General features: G+C 38.2%; 1 protein-coding gene across 3 annotated transcripts in view; it reads right to left on the reverse strand.

The window, feature by feature from the left end:
* The window catches only part of GPR141 (G protein-coupled receptor 141), a 58851-nt gene extending 40135 nt beyond the window's left edge, over positions 1-18716 (reverse strand). The window contains exons 1-3 of one of the 3 annotated variants that reach the window (XM_003268945.3): positions 18579-18716; positions 17194-17313; positions 16895-17018 (exon numbers count right to left, since the gene is read on the reverse strand). In XM_003268945.3, the coding sequence (XP_003268993.1) occupies positions 16895-17018; positions 17194-17241 (172 nt within the window). In that variant the 5' untranslated portion in view covers positions 17242-17313; positions 18579-18716. The remainder of the gene's footprint in view (positions 1-16894; positions 17019-17193; positions 17314-18578) is intronic. The other 2 variants (XM_030795842.1, XM_012496747.2) reach the window with 2 other exon arrangements.
* Between the last annotated feature and the right edge of the window lie 772 nt (positions 18717-19488).

The following is a 19488-nucleotide window of genomic DNA, read 5'->3' on the forward strand; positions in this document are numbered from 1 at the left end:
AGTCACAGTCTACTTACTTGTCCTAGTTTTAGCTTTGGGTGGAAAAGAAAAAATATATTCTCCCCACAAAAATTCATAACCATACGACAGCCTTGTCAGAGTTTGGACATAGGAATCTGTACTATCAGTGGGTCTCAAAAAATCCCATGTTGAAAATTTAGTTTGAAATGGCCCAGGGTTTCTGGGTATCTGGCAGAAGGTAACTGGTAATAGCAAATGCCAATGCAAACGTACATATATAAAATAATGTAATATATTAAAAGTAAGTGATTTTTAAAAATGAATAGGCATTTTGAAAAATAACCAAAAAATTACTTTTGGAAAATTGTATTTTTGAAAGTGAAAAATATACTAATAGAACCAGAAAGAGAAAATAAAAATTGGTGAACCATATAATAGAGATGACAAAAATTGCTCAGAATGCAACACAAAAAGAAAATAAGAGCAAATACACTGTGCAAGCTTCTTACCACTTTACACATATTTCATCTTGCAATCTTTACAACAATCCTATGAAGTAGATACTATTGCTCCCTCCATTTTAGAACTGAGGGAACTGAGGCACAGAAAGCTTAAGAAACTTGCTCAAATTTATATACCAACTAAGAGTTAAAGGCATCATTTCAACCCAGAGTTTGGATTCAATTCTGTTTCTTAGCAACTATGCTATGTTCCTGTAAGAAAAATGAGAATTACAAAAAGGAAGTCACATGGAGGTTAAATTTGTTCCAGAGTAGAAGATAAAGAGAGCAAGGTAAAGGCAGATTTTTGAGAGATAATAGCTGAGAAACTTCCAGAATTGATGAAAAACATCAATCATCAGATTCAGTAAGGCCAAAAGTTCTTAAGCAGAGTGAATAAAAAGAAATCATACCTAGACACAGCATAGTGAAACCACAGAATACTAAGGAAAAAGAAGCTGATATTAAAGGCAGCCAATTAGAGAAGACAGACCACTAAAAAATATCCTCTACACAGACAAGCAGCTTCTTAAAAGTGGCAGTGGAAGCAGGAAGACCATCGACTACTATCTTTAAAAAATGAGTGAAAATAATAATCAACCTACAATGTGTACCCAGTAAAATTATTTGAAGAATGTGAGCAAAATAAAGACCTTTTATACAAACGAAAATGGAAAGATAATACTACCGGTTTACCCTTACTAAAGGTACCTATGGAGGATACATTTGAAAAACAATGAAAGTTACACAAGAAGGAAAATCAAATAATAAAGGAAGAAATGTTACTCCAAAACACTGTAAATATGTGGGTAAACATATTTTGTATGAATCAATAATATCTAATTTATCAGTTTAAAATATAAGAAAATACTAAAATACTAGGCAACAATATTATATGACTTTGGGGGGATTTTCTATGTGTTCTGAGATATGTGTATTGTTTGAGAAGAAAGTAAGATCATTTAACTTCAGTTTTCTTAAACTAATGTGAAAATTTGTATTTGACAGCAATAAAAGAGTAAAAATAGAGTGTATGTCTTCTGAACTAGTAAAAAATGAAGTGAAGAAGAAAATTCTACTTAATTAAAAGAAATGAAGGAAGGAGGAAAGGAAGGAAGGAAAAAAAGAGAGAAGGGAGGGAGGGAGAAAAGGAGGGAAAAGGGAGGAAGAAAGGAGAGAAAAATAAAACCTACAAAAACATAGACAAATAGTAAACAAAAAACTAAAAGGCAGAAATAGATGTACATTTTACCAATAGATAATTTGTGCACCAAACTCTACAGTTTAAAATGAGATTTTTATGTCTTAATTGTCTAAAATTGCTTAGAAGGCCATTATTTAGACACGTTTTAAATAAGATGACTTGGAAAGTTTTGAAAGAAAAAAATCTTAAAAAGTTATGTCTGACAAGCACAAACCAAACAAGAAAGAAATTGATATGTCTATGTCATTATTACGAAACAAACTTTAAAGCATGTAGGTTACTGCAACAGAAATAAGTACAGCCAGTTGAAAGGGAAAAGGGAGGTGCTGCTTATTCTTCCCAGAAAGGTTAGGAAAGCGTTGAAATAAGTTTGAGAGGAAAAAAGAAAATAAACATTTACCTAATGTTTTTCGAGCAGCTGCTGAATCCTAACCTGAACCTAGGAGATTTATTTGCATTCTCTCCATTTAATCCTCATGACAACTCTACAATATGAATTATTAGCTCCAGGTTAAGCAAGTTTTCTAAAGGCTTATGTGTGGTTGTGCAGAAAATTAAATCCAATTCCATTGAATGAGAAAACTCTCCACATGAAAACTCAGAGCCTTAAGGATTTGTGTGTAGGGTTGACAGATAAAATGCAGGATAACTAGTTAAATTTGAAATTCAGGCAATCAACAAATGATTATTTTGTATAAATACCCCATGCAATATTTGGAACATAGTTGTACTAAAAAAAATATGTACCATTAATCTGAAATTCAAATTTTACTGGGAGTCCTGTGTTTTCATTTTCTAAATCTGGCAAGTCTGCATAGGAAGTGAAATAGAACGGAAGACAGAATTGAGCTGAGATCTAGTGGTGCTTCTCAAAGGCCTTTCCTTGGGTCATGAAGCAAGTCTCCCTCCATTCCTCTCCCAACAACCTACTCGAACATTGAAGTGAGAAATACATGGATGATCATTTTTCTATTATGATTTATATTTCCTATTAATAATTATTACTGTTTTCATAAATGCATATACAATGAGGTACTGGAGAAAGAGACTTAGGAAAAATAATCATACATTTTCTTCTATATTCCATTTGAAGCACTTGAAAGACTTTTCTTTGCCAAATCACGACGAATCATAAGATGTATTGTCCCCAGGTTTGCAAATGGAACTACTAGGAGTATGTTCACTATAATAATGTCCTACCACAATGACATAGTTCCATGTACAATGGGGTGTATGCTCACTTTTCAGCATAAGCTAAGGATGCAAATCCTGTCTAGACTGGAAGAATAAAGCATTCACGCTCAGGTTAATCAAACACAATTTCCTGGGGCAGGTGAGTTTACTAGGCTGGTGGTAGGAGAAAAATATAGGTTGAACTCTTCTAAAAGAGAATATTGTTTAGTGGCGATATTAAAGTTTTGAAGATTTGAAGATCTGGCTTCAAATTTCATCTTACATATATAATATACTTGTGATAATTTTGGGATATCCTCCATATTTATCCATAGAAATATGTAGGAGCTGGGTATATGGTATAAATGATTGTATACATTATATGACTAGGAGGTTGTTTTAATTAATTTGCATGAAAAATATCATTGTATGTTATTTGACTATAAACATAAAATCATAACAATGTACCGTACCAGTTACCTATACATGTTTGTATTGTTTTCCACATTTACAGAATAGGAGATTCTAGTTGAAAATTCCTTTGGACTGAGATCAGTGGCATAGCATGTGGTAGAGGAGGTTCAGAGTGAATCTCTCTCATGATATGCCTTACCTCATCTTTCTACCATCAAGCTACAGTGGAGACAATCTGACATGGTGGTGGTAGATGATTTTGGTTTTCAGGTGGGGTTATTATGCTATGCTTTGCCAAAAGAGAAATCCATAAAAAGGAAATTAGCATGCTGAGGCTCAATATGCAATGCCCTCCAACACTATGGTACTGAATTCTAATTTCCACAGTTAGCCTGTAATCCTAATTTTTCAGAAAAGTAAAATGTAACAAAATACACTCTGCACTAAATTCAATCTGATCACATCATTTTCGTTTGATGATTCAGAAGATGATCCAAAGATCTTCTTTTGGCCCAGAACGTCAATTGAATAATTTGTAGAAATTGAGGGATAGGGTATAGTGGAAAAAGTGTGAGTTTCAGCACCAGCTCTATCACAATATCTGGATGACTGAGGACAAATTGTTCACCCTCTCCGGCTTCGGTTTAGCAAACAAGAGTTATCATTTAAGGAAAACAAAAGGAAGGGCCAAGCATGGTACCTGATAGACTGAAGGACAGAAAAACTATTCAATAACCACTTTGGCCTCACAAGATCCAGTTGTCACTATACAGATGGAAAAAGCAAATGGCATGAGGCACCATGCTGATTCTCTGTCGTGTTTGGAAATAAGCGTTTTTAAAAATAAATAAATAAATAAACCCCTGAAAAAACAAAACCTCACAACATTTATATTTGCTCATATTTATATTTATTACACATATTTGCTTATTCAAAGCAATTTTAAATGTGTTCAATACATTTTTAAAAATCCAAGTTCATTTGGGATCTTGTTTACTTATCATCTAGATAAAAAGTTTGCAAACTATAGCCAAAGGGCCCAATTCCACCTGCCACCTGATTTTATAAAGTTTTATTGGAGCATAACTACATCTATTTGTCTTTTTTTTTTTTTTTTTTTTGAGATGGAGTCTCAGTCTGTCGCCCAGGCTGGAGTGCAGTGGCGCTATCTCGGCTCACTACAAGCTCCGCCTCCTGGATTCACATCATTCTCCTGCCTCAGCCTCCCAAGTAGCTGGGACTACAGGTGTCCGCCACCATGCCCAGCTAATTTTTTGTATTTTTAGTAGAGACGGGGTTTCACCATGTTAGCCAGGATGGTCTTGATCTCTTGACCTCGTGATCCACCCACCTCAGCCTCCCAAAGTGCTGGGATTACAGGCGTGAGCCACTGCACCCGGCCCACCTATTTGTTTACATGTGATCTATGGCCACTCTTTCACTACATTGCCAGTTGGGTAATCCTACTAGAAACTTTATGGCCCACAGAACCACAAATATTTACTATCTGATAATTCATAGAAAAAAAAATTGCCAATCCCTGATTCTAAATCAAAGTATGTTTTCTATTGTAAGTAAAGTCAAAGCCAGGCCATTTCAACAGACGGGCAGGAATTCTTTCGCATGCTCTAATGGTGCCCAAAGCACAGCTCAATAAAGCGACAGCACATTAGACTGGGAGTTTCGGTGGTTAAAAGTCAGCTGGATCTGGCTTCAAATGCCACCTTATGTAGATAATATACTTGTGAGATTCTCAGAAGGATCGAAGTTTATCTTGACGTAGGATACAGAAACTGCTCAACAAATATTCAAGGTCTCAACACTTCTCCACCTTTCACAATTCAAACGTACATCAGCTTTGCTCCTACATTTTCTTTTATTTCAGATGTGAGAAATTAAAAAAGAGAGCAGCTCAAGTAAGACCACTCTAAGGCCATGACAAAGTGGTACAAAACAAGTCTATTGCATAATTTTGTCTAAGCACAGACAAAAACAAGGTCATTGGGCCACCCATAAAATACCAAATACCCCCTTTTCTGGTTAAAATTAGTGACTGTCATTTCTTTACCTAATCATAAAGTTGTCCCTGCTTTCTGACAGGATCCAATACATAGCAAATCCCCACATTCCCTAGTCACCCAACCAAAACCCAAATCCTTCCATAGACTGTTTCTAATACTCTGTAAGTTGCCTCAAGATTCCCCATGGCATGTGTTTTCCCTCCCTGCAATGAGTCCTAAGCCCTACACACATGTTCTCGTGGCCTTTGGCTGAAAGTCATTGACTGATGGAATAGTGAGACAGGATAGTTTGTTTTTATTTATAGATGTTATAAAAACTAAAAACTGTACAATGGTGGTAGGAGGGAAGAAGAGTAATAATTTTGAGTAATGCTCTGTCCTAGGCATTTGTCACACATTATTACTTTTGATCCTCACAATTTTTATTTGAGTTAAATATCATTCTCTTCCTTTTACTTACACAAGAAGCTAAGGCTTGATGAAGCTGACCAAGGCCATGCATCTGGAATATGGCAGGTGTGCTTGTTTCTTTAAAGTACTCAATAGCAGAGAGAATTATCACAGTTTTTATAAAGAAAGTCTAGGCAATAAGGAACAAAATTACTAGCCTATATTTCCCCCTGTGGCATTAGCCTCCTGTATGTATCCCATGCTGCCAGGCACGGGGGCCAGGATGCACAGGGTGTCTCTGAATGTCTTAGAAACTTCTCTGTTCCTCCTTCTCTTAAACTTAAGCCCTCAGAGCAGCTATTAGTTATGTCCTTGGTATTGGCACTTACTATACAAGATTAGGATACAAGATGAGAGACAACCAGGCTCCTAACCACTAGCCTTCATAATCACCTAAAGAGATTAATCAAATCCCTGGTGCCCAGAGCCTCTTCTCAGACCACTGGATTAGAATTTGTGGAGAGACTGGTGCTGATAAGTGGTTCAGGTGATTCTGAAACAAACCCACTTTGAGAATCACTGCCTTAATGTGCCTGAGTGTCAATTTCCTTGTTTATCCAAATGCCATTTGTACATTGAGACTCAGTGAAGAGTCAACCTTCTGATCTCTCCACCTTCACTGATCTCCTTCCTTCCTAAACCACCACAGCGTTCAGGGTCCACATCCATAACTCATGCCTGAGCATGGAGGCTGCTGAGACACACTTAGAGCTTGAAGTCAAAATTCACTCTCCTGACTGGCTAGGTGACCTTGAGCCTTGATTTTTCCATTTGCATTATAAGGCTTTAAAGTTTTTAAAATAAACTTTAATTGTATTAGAACATATTCTAGAAAACTAGCTACAAAACTAGCTACCCACTCAGTCATTTGGTTAATGATATTTACTCAATATTCTTTTTCCATTTATGCTAACAAAGATTATCTAATCACTCTGTTTTTCTGCAAATGTCTCCGAATTGGCCTGTTTTAGATCTGTTCCTGTGAAGAAAATTTGACACTTAACTTGTAATTTCTCGTAATTAAGTATCTGGGGGAAAAACAGTAAAATAAGAATTATTACTTCTACCTCCTCTTTATAAATCATAAAGCATTTTACAAGTATAGATTTTCAGAAAGTCTTCTGATCTTGGCATTAGTTTTACATATATAAATTGTGTCCTTCTAACTAATTACAGTCTCCTGGAATGCACGGGTTATAAAAATATCTTTGAATCTCCCTCTCTCTCTCACTCTCTATCTGTCTATGGTATTATAAAGAGTAAATTAGGTAAAATCATTTCTATTTTACTATTAAAATTTTTTCCAGAAAACTCAACTAAGAAAACCTTATATATGTTTGTGTCAAATTTACTGCATCTGAAATGAGTATGAAGGGTGACTGGGGAGAGGAGAGAGAGAGCAGGCATCAAATTAATGTGACAATTGTTTAACTTTTTAACACATTATTGCATCTCATGCCAAATTTTAAGCAAGGCCATCACATAGCATAAAGACTGGATCCTGTTCTACAAGGAGATTACAACCAAATAATAAGATTAAACCTAAACTAAAATTATCTTTGTAAGGCAGCATAGATGTGTTATATGAGTGCCATTATACTAGATGACACAGAGAAATGAGAACAATTCCACATGTGCACATCAGTGGTCCTTGTGCTGGGTTGAATGACAAGTCGCACTGAGGAAAATGAGGTGGTTGAATGCCAGGCATCGATCGTAACATTCCAAAGAAGGGAATTGACAATATATGTTTGCAGGAGCAACAGGTGGAGGACAGTGGGCGTTAATGCATGAAAAACACATAGCAGGGTATTCTTAGACAAGATTCCAATACAGATGCTCCTCAATTTTCAAAGGGGTTTTGTCTCTAAAAACTCATTGTAAGTTGAAAATACCATTAAGTTGAAAGTGTATTTAACATACCTCACCTATCAAACATCATAGCTTAGCCTCAACTACTTTAAATATGCTTAGAACACATCCATTAGCCTACAGTTGGGCAAAATCATCTAACACAAAGCTATTTTATAATAACGTTATTATAAATGATTTTTAAGCAAAAGTCAAGATTCAGAGTCTGTTTTCTACTGAGTGAGTATTGCTTTCACACTATTATAAAGTTGCAAACTTATAAGTCAACTATTGTTTATATGGGGGATTATCTGTACTTCCAAACCAGAGGTGGCTGGAGGCCAAGGTATATGGGTAACTTATTTTTTCATGTGATTCCAAGAACAGATGCAAGAATTTATCTTTAAGCAAAAGAACAAATATTATGTAATTTCATTTATACAAGGCACCTAAAATTGTCAAATTTATACAGACTGAAAGTAGAATAGAGATAATCAGAGGATAACCTCCACTGCCACACAGTGACAACATGATATGTTGGCTTGTCAATATACATTTTTAAATTCAAACACTACATAAGTGTTTAAAGAGAAAGTATAGCTGAGGGACAGAAAAATGGCTGACTAGAAGCCCCTAGCACATGTCCTCACCACAAAGACAGACAAAACAATGAATAAATAACTACATTTTAATAAAAATAGCTAAAGCAGAGTGGCGGAGTTTCTTAAAGAAGTAATAGAAACCTGAGTGAACACGGAAACTTAGGATACCCACAAAGAGAACAGAAGGAAACACGGGGACTCCTACATCCCATCCCCCAGCCAGGATCAGCTGGGAGCCACGAGGAATTTCTCCCATTGTCAGAAAGGTGAACAAGAGAACCCTAGCCAACATCATCCACACTTTGGACATCTACAGACCTTGCCAGTGGGTCTCTACAGTCCTCACAGGCATTAAGTCAAGCTGAGGGAGCTACCTGGAGTCCACACAGCTGTGCTCCTAGCAGAGAAGGAGTGGACACAGTGCCCCACCCCCAGTGGCCTGCATGGCTACTGTGTTATGCCATTTTGGAACTGGAACTATGTTGGAGTGTGTCTTGCTCCAGGGGCATGGAGCTATGGGTACCTCTACATCCCTAAAGTTAAGCTGCCACAGAACCACCCCCATTCTGTGGCCTGAAATTCCCAAGTTGAGCTGTGAGCAGCTGTCACACCCTTCCCTGAAGGCCAAGCGGCAGTGGAACCACTCTCCCTGCTCCTCCATCTGCCTCCTTGCCTGGAGCTAAAGCTGAAGCTGTGCAATCCCTCCTAGGGAAACCTTGCTTTGGCAGAACAGCTCCATATACATCTCCCAGTAGTGGCTGTGCCCTGCCTTCAGGGCCCTAAGCTGAGGCTGCACACTGCCTGCTGGGAAAATGGTGCCTTAGTGGAATTCCTTTATCTACCCTTCCCAGTCACTGAGCTCTACCCTTAGGATAGAGCTGTAGTTTGGATATTTGACCCTCCAAGCCTAATGTTGAAATTTGATCCACAATGTTGGAATCCAGGCCAAACAGGAGGTGCTAAGGTCATGGGGGTGGATCCCTCATGAATGGCTTGGTGCTCTCCTCATGGTAATAAGTGAATTCTTGCTCTATTAATTCCCGTGAGAATTTCCCTGAGAGCTGGTTGTTAAAAAGAGCCTGGCACCTTCCCCATCGCTCTTGCTTCCTCTCTTGCCATGTGATCTGCACACCTGCCATGTTTCTTGTACAGGCTGCAGAACCATGAGCTAAATAAACCAATCTTCTTTATAAACTACCCAGCCTCAATAATCCTTCACTGCAACACAAACGGACTAAGACAGGGCCTGAGCTGCAGCTGCACGCTCCCTGCTAGGAAAACAGTTCTTCAGCAGAACAGCCCCATCTACCTCTCCAGTTGTTGCTGCGCCTTGCCCCTTGGGGCCTGAGCTCAAGTTGCACAATCCTTCCTGGGGAAATGGTGCCTTGGTGGAGTTGCTTCATCTACTTCTCCCGGTTGCTGCTGCACCCAGCCCTGAGGGGCCTAAGCCAAGGCTGTGCATTGCCTCCCAAGTAAACAGTGCCCTGGCAGAGCTGCTCCAAAAGCCCCTCCCACTCGCTGCTGCACCTGTCCCACGGGACCAATACTGAAGTTGCACACTGCCTCTCATCCCTTCCAGTTACTACTGTGCCCTGACACAGGTTTCAGAGCTGAAGCTATGTCTGACATCCCAGGGAAACAGTGCCTTGGCTGCCCAGAGCAGTCTTACCTCACCAAAGTCTAAGTTGAAGCAACAACCTGCCTCCCAGGAAATGGTGCCTTGACTGTCTGAAGTGGTCATACACTGCAGTACCTAAGCCAAAACAGTGCCCTATATCCCAAGGAAATGGTGCCCGGGTCATCCAGACTAGTCATGCCTTCCAGGACTGGCTGAAGCGGCACACTGCCCCGTGGGAACTCTGTCTTTACAGACTTCAAGCTAAGAAACTGCACATCTAAGGCTGAACTGACATGATACCCTACATCCAAGGGAAACAGCAGTGGCTGAGCTGAGACACCCCACCTTACAGGCAAAACAACTCTAGTATTCTGCTTCCCTGGAGTTGGACTAGCCCCCTAGAGTCTGAACTACTGAGATACCCCTCTTCTGAGGGAGTAGACTCATTGTTGTGCTGCTTCATGCTCCCCCAGGGCCCCAACAGCTGTGCCCCACCATTCTGGGGTACTTGCTGCCACTGTACCTGCTCTCACAGAGTCTGGGATGCTGCTAAGCCCCACCATCCCAGGGTCTAGATTCACCACTACAAGGTGCTTCATCCCCTTTGTCCCAAGTTGCCACTGAGGCCTATTGGCTCAGTTTACAGAAATACAGCCATATGTGACTCTTCAAGCCCATATAACCAAGATAATCCTAAGCAAAAAGAACAAAGGTGGACACATTACGCTACCTGACTTCAAACTATACTACAAGGCTACAGTAACCAAAATAGCATGATACCGGTACCAAAACAGACATATAGACCAATGGAACAGAACAGAGGCCTCAGAAATAATGCCACACATCTACAACCATCTGATCTTTGACAAACCTAACAAAAACAAGCAATGAGGAAAGGATTTAATAAGTGGTGTTGGGAAAACTGGCTAGCCATATGCAGAAAACTGAAACTGGACCCCTTCCTTACACCTTATACAAAAATTAACTCAAGATGGATTAAAGACTTAAATATAAAGCCTAAAACCATAAAAACCCTAGAAGAAAACCTAGGCAATACCATTCAGGACATAGGCGTGGGCAAAGGCTTCATGACTCAAACACCAAAAGCAATGGCAACAAAAGCCAAAATTGACAAATAGGATCTAATTAAACTAAAGAGCTTCTGTGCAGCAAAAAAAAAACAAAAAAACAAGAAACAAACAAAAAAACAAAAACAAAACAAAACAAAAAAACAACTATCATCAGAGTGAAAAGACAACCTTCAGAATGGGAGAAAATTTTTGCAATCTATCCATCTGACAAAGGGCTTATATCCAGAATCTACAAGGAACTCAAACAAATTTACAAGAAAAAACAAACAACCCCATCAAAAAGTGGGCAAAGGATATGAACAGACACTTCTCAAAAGAAGACATTTATGTGGCCATCAAATATATGAAAAAAAAGCTCATCATCACTGGTCATTAGAGAAATGCAAATCAAAACCACAATGGGCACACTGCCCCGTGGGAACTCTGTCTTTACAGACTTCAAGCTAAGAAACTGCACATCTAAGGCTGAACTGACATGATACCCTACATCCAAGGGAAACAGCAGTGGCTGAGCTGAGACACCCCACCTTACAGGCAAAACAACTCTAGTATTCTGCTTCCCTGGAGTTGGACTAGCCCCCTAGAGTCTGAACTACTGAGAGCACACAGATACATAAAACAAATGTTATTGAATCTAAAGGGTGAGAAGACTACAATACAGTAACACAGGAGACTTCAACACTTTGTTCTCAGCATGGGCAGATGATATAGAGAGAAAATAAACAAAGAAATATTGGATTTAAGCTGCACTTTGGATGAAATATACCTAACTGATATTTACAGAACATTTCATCTAGCAGCTGCAGAATACACTTTTTTTTTTCATCAACACATGAAACATTCTTCAGGATAGGTTACATGTTAGGCCACAAAACAATCCTCAACACATTTAAAAGAATTGAAATAATATCAAATATCTTTTCTTACCACGATGAAATAATCTAGAAATAAATTACTAGAGTGTATTAGGTTGCTCTTGTATTCTTATAAAAAATACCTGAGACTGGGTAATTTATAAGAAAAGAGGTTTATTTGGCTCATGGCTCTGCAGGCTCTACAGTAAGCATAGTGCCAGTATCTGCTTCTGGGGAGACCTCAGGAAGATTTTACTCATTGCGGAAGGTGAAGCAGGAGCAGGCACATCACACTGTGAAAGGAGAAAGGATGCGGGAAGTGCTACACACTTAAATGAGTGGATCTTGTGAAAACCCTCTCGCTATCAGGAGAACAGCACCAAGCCGTGAGGAATCTGCTCCCACGACCCAAACACTTCCCACCAGGTCTCACCTCTAACGCCAGGAATTACATCTCAACATGAGATTCGGAGGGGACATCCAAAGTATATTACAAGAGAAACGTTCAAAACTGTAAAAATGCATGGAAATTAAAAACAAACAAAACCAAAAACAAACAAACAAAAAATGCTCCTGAAATGACCAATTGGTCATGAAGAAATTAAGAAGGATATCTTAAAATTTCTTGAAATAAATGAAAATAGAAACCTAAAATTCCAAAATTTATGGAGCACAGCAAAAGCAGTATTAAGAGAGAAGTTTGTAACAATAAATGCCTACATCAAAAAAGTAGAAAGATTTCAAATAAACAATGTAACAATGTATCTCTAGGGACTAGAAAAACAAAAACAAACCCCAAATTAGAAGAAGGAAAGAAATAATAATGATCGGAGCAGAAATAAATGAAATTGAAACTGAAAAATAAATACAAAAGAGAAATGAAACAAAAACTTAACTGTTTGAAAATATAAACGAAATTGACAAATGATTATCTAAACTAACCAAGAATAAAAGAGAAAATACCCAAATAAATAAAATCAGAAATGAAAAGAGACTGTACAATTAATAGCACAGAAATTTAAAAAAAAAAAAAAGGATCACTGAAGACTACCATGAACAACTGTACACCAACAAGTTGGAAAACCTAGCAAAAATGGGTAAATTCATGGACACATATACCCTACCAAGACTGACTCAAGAAGAAACAAAAACTCTGAATAGACCAATTATTAATAATAAAACTGAATCCGTAATTTAAAAAAAGTCTCCCATCAAAGAAAAGTCCAAGACCTCATGACTTTGCTGCTTAACCCTACCAAACATTTAGAAAATAACTAATACTATTTCTTTTCAAACTCTTCCGAAAATTGAAGAGAAGGAAATTCTTTTAAACTCATTCTACAAGGCCAGCATTAACCTGATTCCAAAACCAGACAAGGATACAACCAAAAAAGAAAATTATAGGCCTATATCCCTGATGAGCACAGATGCAAAAATCCTCAACAAAATATAGTAAATGGAATCTGGCAGCACATTAAAAAGATTATTCACCATGACCAAAAGGGATTTATCCTAAGGATAGAAGGATAGTTTGACATATGCAAATCGACAAATCTGATATATCACATCAATAGAATGAAAGACAAAAACCATGTAATCATCTCAATAGATTCAGAAAAAAGCATTTGATAAATTTCATCATAGCTTCATAAGATTTACCAGGGGCCTGAGAGAAGGAAAGAATGGGGAGTAACTGTTTAATGAGTAAAGAGTTTTAGTCTGGGATGATGAAAAACTTCTGGAAATGAGTTGTAGTCCTGGTTGCACAACAAACTGAATGTATTTAAGCCACTAAGCTATCTGGTAAAATATTTAAAATGGTAAATTTTATATACTTTACCATAATAATAATTTTTAAAAGAAAGGGGAAAAGAACTGTCTTTACAGCAGACTCTCTCTTTAGTCAAGAAAGGAAAATTTTGATAAGCCCTTTAGTGGTGTGAATGGAAGGTAAGTGCTACTGGTAGTTTCAGAGATGCTTCCGACCTCCATGGACCACATTTCTGTTCAATGAGCCTTCCTCTTGTCAGATGATTATGACATGAACTTGTTTTTCACATCCCTAGCTGGGGCTTAATGTGTGGGGAGAAGAACCTGAACTTGTGGAAGTGAAGGCAAGGAGGAGAGAGGACTTCTGGCCAGGAAGGATGAGTGGGTCTCAGTAGCATGGCTTCAGGCCAGGGCTAAAATGAATGATGGACACCTCCAGGAAGCAAAGTGCTGATACCTCTGGAAGGCATTCTCTAACTGTGAATTTTATATATCTTTTTACTATATTGTAATTTTTTTTGTTTATTTATTTATTTTCTGAGACGGAGTTTCGCTCTTGTTGCCCAGGCTGGAGTGCAATGGCGCAATCTTGGCTCACTGCAACCTCTGCCTCCTGGGTTCAAGTGATTCTCCTGCCTCAGCCTCCCAAGTAGCTGGGATTACAAGCGTGTACCACCACGCCCGGTCAATTTTTGTATTTTTAGTAGAGACGGGGGTTCACCATGTTGGCCAGGCTGGTCTCAAACTCCTGACCTCAGGTGATCCACCCACCTCCCAAAGTGCTGGGATTACAGGCGTGAGCCACCGTGCCCGGCCTACTACACTGTATTTTTTAAAAGTTGACACGAAGCATTCAATATAGTTCACGGGCCAGCAAAGTACATTTCATGGGCTAGCCACTCATTTTTTGTAAATACAGTTTTTATCTGATCACAGCCAAGTTTATTTATTTATGCATTGTCTGTGGCTGCATTCACATTGCAACTGTAAGTTGTATCGTTGCAACAGAGATTGTTTGGCTCACAAAATCTAAAATATTTATGATCTGGTCCTTTAAGAAAAAGTTTGCCCCCAAAATAGGTTTGTCACAGATTAAGTTTACTTGTGTTTGAGACAGAATGGAAGGGGTCTTGACCACATTTTGGAGTAAAGCCTTCCAGGGAAGTGCAGAGGTCTATGAAAATAGAGCTCAGGACAGCAGTCAAAGCGAGAGGAGTGTGTGCTACCACTCTTGAATTTGTAGAACATGCAAGCACTGCCCAGGGAGTCTCAGAAATCCTCAGAGAGGGGACTAAGCTTCCTGCCACACCCAAGTGAGACCTTGGATCATAAGACATATTCGAGCTCCCATTCATGAAGCATGTGGTCATTGGATTATATTTGGGACTTATCTCAATCCTTAAGGAGATCCGGGAATATGTCCTCGGTAGAACTGCTAAATGTGTGAAGAAAATGGTGCTATTTAATATAGAGTGATACTGCACAGGTTCACTGTATAATTGTATCCCAAAGCAAATAGTACATTGCTATTTCCTAACAGTTTCTGAGATGAGGGGATGACAAGAGTAGAGGTGAGAGGCACTTTTTTGAATAAGGATGTCTCAGGCATGACACCAACTATATACAAAGCTACTTAGGTTTTTCATTACCGTTTCTTAACATTTTAAATCTTAAATTTCCCTAAGAAGTGAATGAGTCATATACTAGCTATTATAGATTGGATTTCCTTTAGTGGAATTGTTTCTGGAGTGAGAACAGAGCTACAATTTGATTGATCACAAGTTACTCCCTGCCCTGGGTAGCTGTGGGAAGTTCCCAGGAAACAGTGCTCTGACTGACGGCATCAGTTGGGCAGGCAGTGGAGCTCAGTCTGAACTTCTTTATCAGGGAGCAGAGTGGTGCCCTAAATTCTACCAGCCTTGACTTTTGGATTTCCCAGAAAAGCTACCATTTATGCATCATGCTCCAGCTGATACTGTCTTCTACCCAGTCTCAGGACACGAGGGGCTCAGATGCTGATGGCAATGCTTTTCATTAACAAAATTTCACCCTCCACTCACGCCATCCCAGAGGGTAGGTTACCAGCAACCTTGTAAAAAGTATTTCTCTCTCCTATGTTAATTAAATTCCACAAATTTCACTCTTTTTAAAAAGTCACTTAATCATCAGGAACTGCAATATTGAGTTGGCCAATTATTTTGAAATCACAGTTACATCCAAATTTGAAAAGAGAAGCCATCTTTGGACTTAGCAACTACCGCTTTTAGACCATCTGGAGTTCCAAGCCTTCAGTATCTATGGTATGTAATCTCTATGATAATACCTTCATCATTTCATTCACTTATTCACTCATATATCCATTCCAAAGATGCTGGGTACTTATTATGGGTCAAACTCTGTTCTAAAATATAAAGGTAGCAAAGGCATAGTTCCTGCCCTTAAGGAAATTATGTTTTTAGGAAACAGACTATGCTTAGATTAAGTCTGATTATGACTGTCATGAATAATAACATTGTCATTCAAAATAAGATGGGACAATAACAAAATTTGGAAAATACTTTGGTATAACGCATGAACTAGCTTTGAAAACACTTTGCAAAGCAATGTCTCAGAAATCTTTGACCAATTGAAAATTGTTTTCAATGTTATTACTTTGAAAGATAGCACTGACTTGCACATATTCTAACTTCTTTAAAATATTTTTAGTCTAAGTCTGAGTCAGGAAGACTGCTTGAGCCCAGGGATTTGAGACCAGCCTTGGCAACATAGTGAGACCCCCTCTCTAAAGAAAAAAAAGAAAAAGAAAAAAAAAAGGCAGGCAGGGTGGCTCACGCCTGCAGTCCCAGCTATTCGGAAGGCTGAAGTGAGAGGACCACTTGATTCCAGGAGGTGAAGGCTTCAGTGAGCTGTGAGTGTGCCACTGCACTCTTGCCTTGGAGACAGAGAGAGGCCCTGTCCCAAAAATATATTTTTTAACATATTATTTAACAATATATTTAACATATTATTTTAGTCACAACATGCTACGTCTCTTATAGTGCTAGCACAATGGCTTATACATAGTAGACACCAGTAAACATTTCACAGGCTCATTGATTTTAAATTTGGAAAGCACTTCTAGAAATTAGATAGACCTATGGTCCTTAACTTTAATTGGATTTTGGATCACTTTGAAAATCAATCCGTATTTTTCTTATTTAAAAAAAAAAAAAAAAAGCGCTGCCGGGCACAGTGGCTCACGTTTGTTATCCCAGTACTTTGAAAGGCCAAGGCAGGAGGATCACTTGAGCCCAGGAGTTTGAGACCAACCTGGGCAACATGAGCAAGACCCTGTCTCTATTTTAAAAAAAAAATTAATTAATTAGCCAGGTGTGGTGGCAAGTACCTGTAGTCTCAGCTACTGAGGAGGCTGAGATGAAAGGATCACTTGAGCCCTGGAGGTCGAGGCTGCAGTCAGTGAGCCATGATTGGGTTGCTAAACTCCAGCCTGGGCAACAGACAGAAAGTCCCTGAAGAAAGAAAGAGAAAAAGAGAGAGAGAGAGAGAGAGAGATGGAGGGAGGGAGGGAGGAAGGCAGGAAGGCAGGAAGGCAGGAAGGCAGGAAGGCAGGAAGGCAGGAAGGAAGGAAGGAAGGGAGAGAAACACACACAAGCACAAAGGAAGAAAAGAAAAACACACACTTACATTTTTGCATGCAATTTCAGAGGATTGGTGTATCAATCTAAAGACCATCCAGGAACTCCTTTAGCTGAGCATCTCTTATCCAGTCTACAACTTCCATTTTATAATTGTTGAAAATCATTGCTAGAAGAATAGTTGGAAAATTGTGTACCCTAAGCCAAAGAAACTTCTTCTTTGTACAGCCCATGAGCTACGAATGGTTTTTATAGTTTTAAATGGTTATGTAAGTACCAATATATTAGCCTCAGTTCTACCTCTTGGCTTGCAAAGCCTAAAATATTTACTATCTAGGCTTTTGTAGAAAACGTTTGCCACCCCCTGGTCTGGAATCCTTAGACAATATTCCCCCATATTATGCAGCCAATTACTAGAAAACAGAGGACTAGAGTTCACGCCACCTGATTCCTCATCCATTGGTCTTCCCATTACTTCTATTGACTGATTAAAATCCTAATTAATTGATTTAAACCCAATAAAACAGAAAACAAAGACATGTAATTCCAGAGTACTTAATAAGTAATTTCTCAGATAAGTAATTGTGCAGTTACGTAGAACGCTGAAGTCCAGAGAATTAAGTGACCTATCAAAAGTCATATAACAAATTTGTGAAAGAAGCAAAATTAAATGCCTATATTCAGGTTAGGCATTACTGACTTATTGTTTAAAAACTCTGCATTATATTTCATTCCACATATTTGAAAAATATTACTTCTTGGAAGTAGAAAATACTGGTATAGGAAGTATTTTACTTAAAGTAAAATTATTTGAACAGATGTTGTTCTTTTTATTTATCTTATTTAAGAAGTTATTTTCAGATCCTTCCTGTTATGTAGTACTTTAAAAGTGGGATGGAAAGAATTATAATTACCATTATTTCACATGTTATTTTGAATATACTTCTTTTAGAAATTTTAAGTACCTGATTGCCTACAGATTGTTTCCTTCTATTGACTAGGGCTGCCTGAATAGTTTCAAACCCTATCTGAAAATAATGCAGTAATAGAGTTAAAGGATTTTCATAACAAAAGGAAATTAAGACATCACTTAAAAGATAAGCATTTGAATAATTATACACAAATCCAATAGTGCCAGCTGCCCTAAAAAATTCTATGATACGTTTAGCTGGTTTTTTGAGAGATTCTGAAATCATTTTTCTTCATATTTACCAATAAAAATTAGGTTTTACTTACAGAGCAGCATATCCTAAGCAGTAAGAGTAGAACAATTCTTTCTATAAAGGAGGAGTTGTGGTCAGAGAGAATAAGCTTGCTTTTTAGAGCAGAACCGTTTGAAGATTCTGAATTAGGACTATGCCAACAAATTAAGTGTGCTTTATTTCTATAGCACTTTCGTTCATGTCTCCCCAAACCTAAGTCTTCTGCACTTACCTTGAAAATCCAGATTTCTCAGTGATGGCTACAGAGATGGGCCACATGTCTGCCTTCCAAATAGTATTCTGTTTCAACAGCAGGGCAGCTGGGGCATTTCCATGCTCTGCATGCATTTGCAAAGGCTCTGGACAGCTCACCAAGCAAAAGGAAGTGAATGTGTTCTAAGTTCCTCAGAATGTCAACAGACCATAAAACCTCAAAACTATTTGAAACACAATAGTCTTGAAAAACCAAGCTCTTAAACATGAATAGTCCAGGTTGCAAACTACAGAGAGGCCAATTGTCAAGAAATATTTATGAAGGACTGATGACTACGATGAATCAAGTTTTTAAAATGTTATTCAAACTAAATTTTGTAGAGAATGGGGAACAAAGTGATATTATCAAAAACAAAAAGGGAAGGTAAACTGTGTATTGTTCTTCTGGTGAAGGAATATGTGTAATATTTCCTTTCAGTAAGGAGAAAATTTCCAGAGTTGCTCTATACCTCACTGGTAACTTAGGGCTCCCACTTTTATAATTGTGTTAATTAGCTGTCACTGATAAATGACATTGACTGGGATGTGGCACTATAATTATGTCATTTAATTAGAATTAAGAGAGAAAATATTTAAAATCAGAGTGTGCTATAGGGGCAGGGGAGGGGAGTAAATTGTCACAGCTTAGCTTTTTAGACTGTCAACATTATCTCCAGAAGAAGCTGCCCACACGATCATAGAGATGCACTGCAAGTATTGAAAAAAAAAAAAATCATCAGTTCCTCAAACTGCTTTAACTTTCCTACCATTTGACGACCACTCTATAAATTAGGATTTTATAAACTTTCTAATTATGTAAATCGGTGGTCCCCAACCTTTTTTGGCACAAGGGAAAGGTTTCATGGAAGACAATTTTTCCACAGACGGGG

Source organism: Nomascus leucogenys, chromosome 17, assembly GCF_006542625.1.
Source record: "Nomascus leucogenys isolate Asia chromosome 17, Asia_NLE_v1, whole genome shotgun sequence".
In the NCBI taxonomy this organism is placed as follows: domain Eukaryota; kingdom Metazoa; phylum Chordata; class Mammalia; order Primates; family Hylobatidae; genus Nomascus; species Nomascus leucogenys.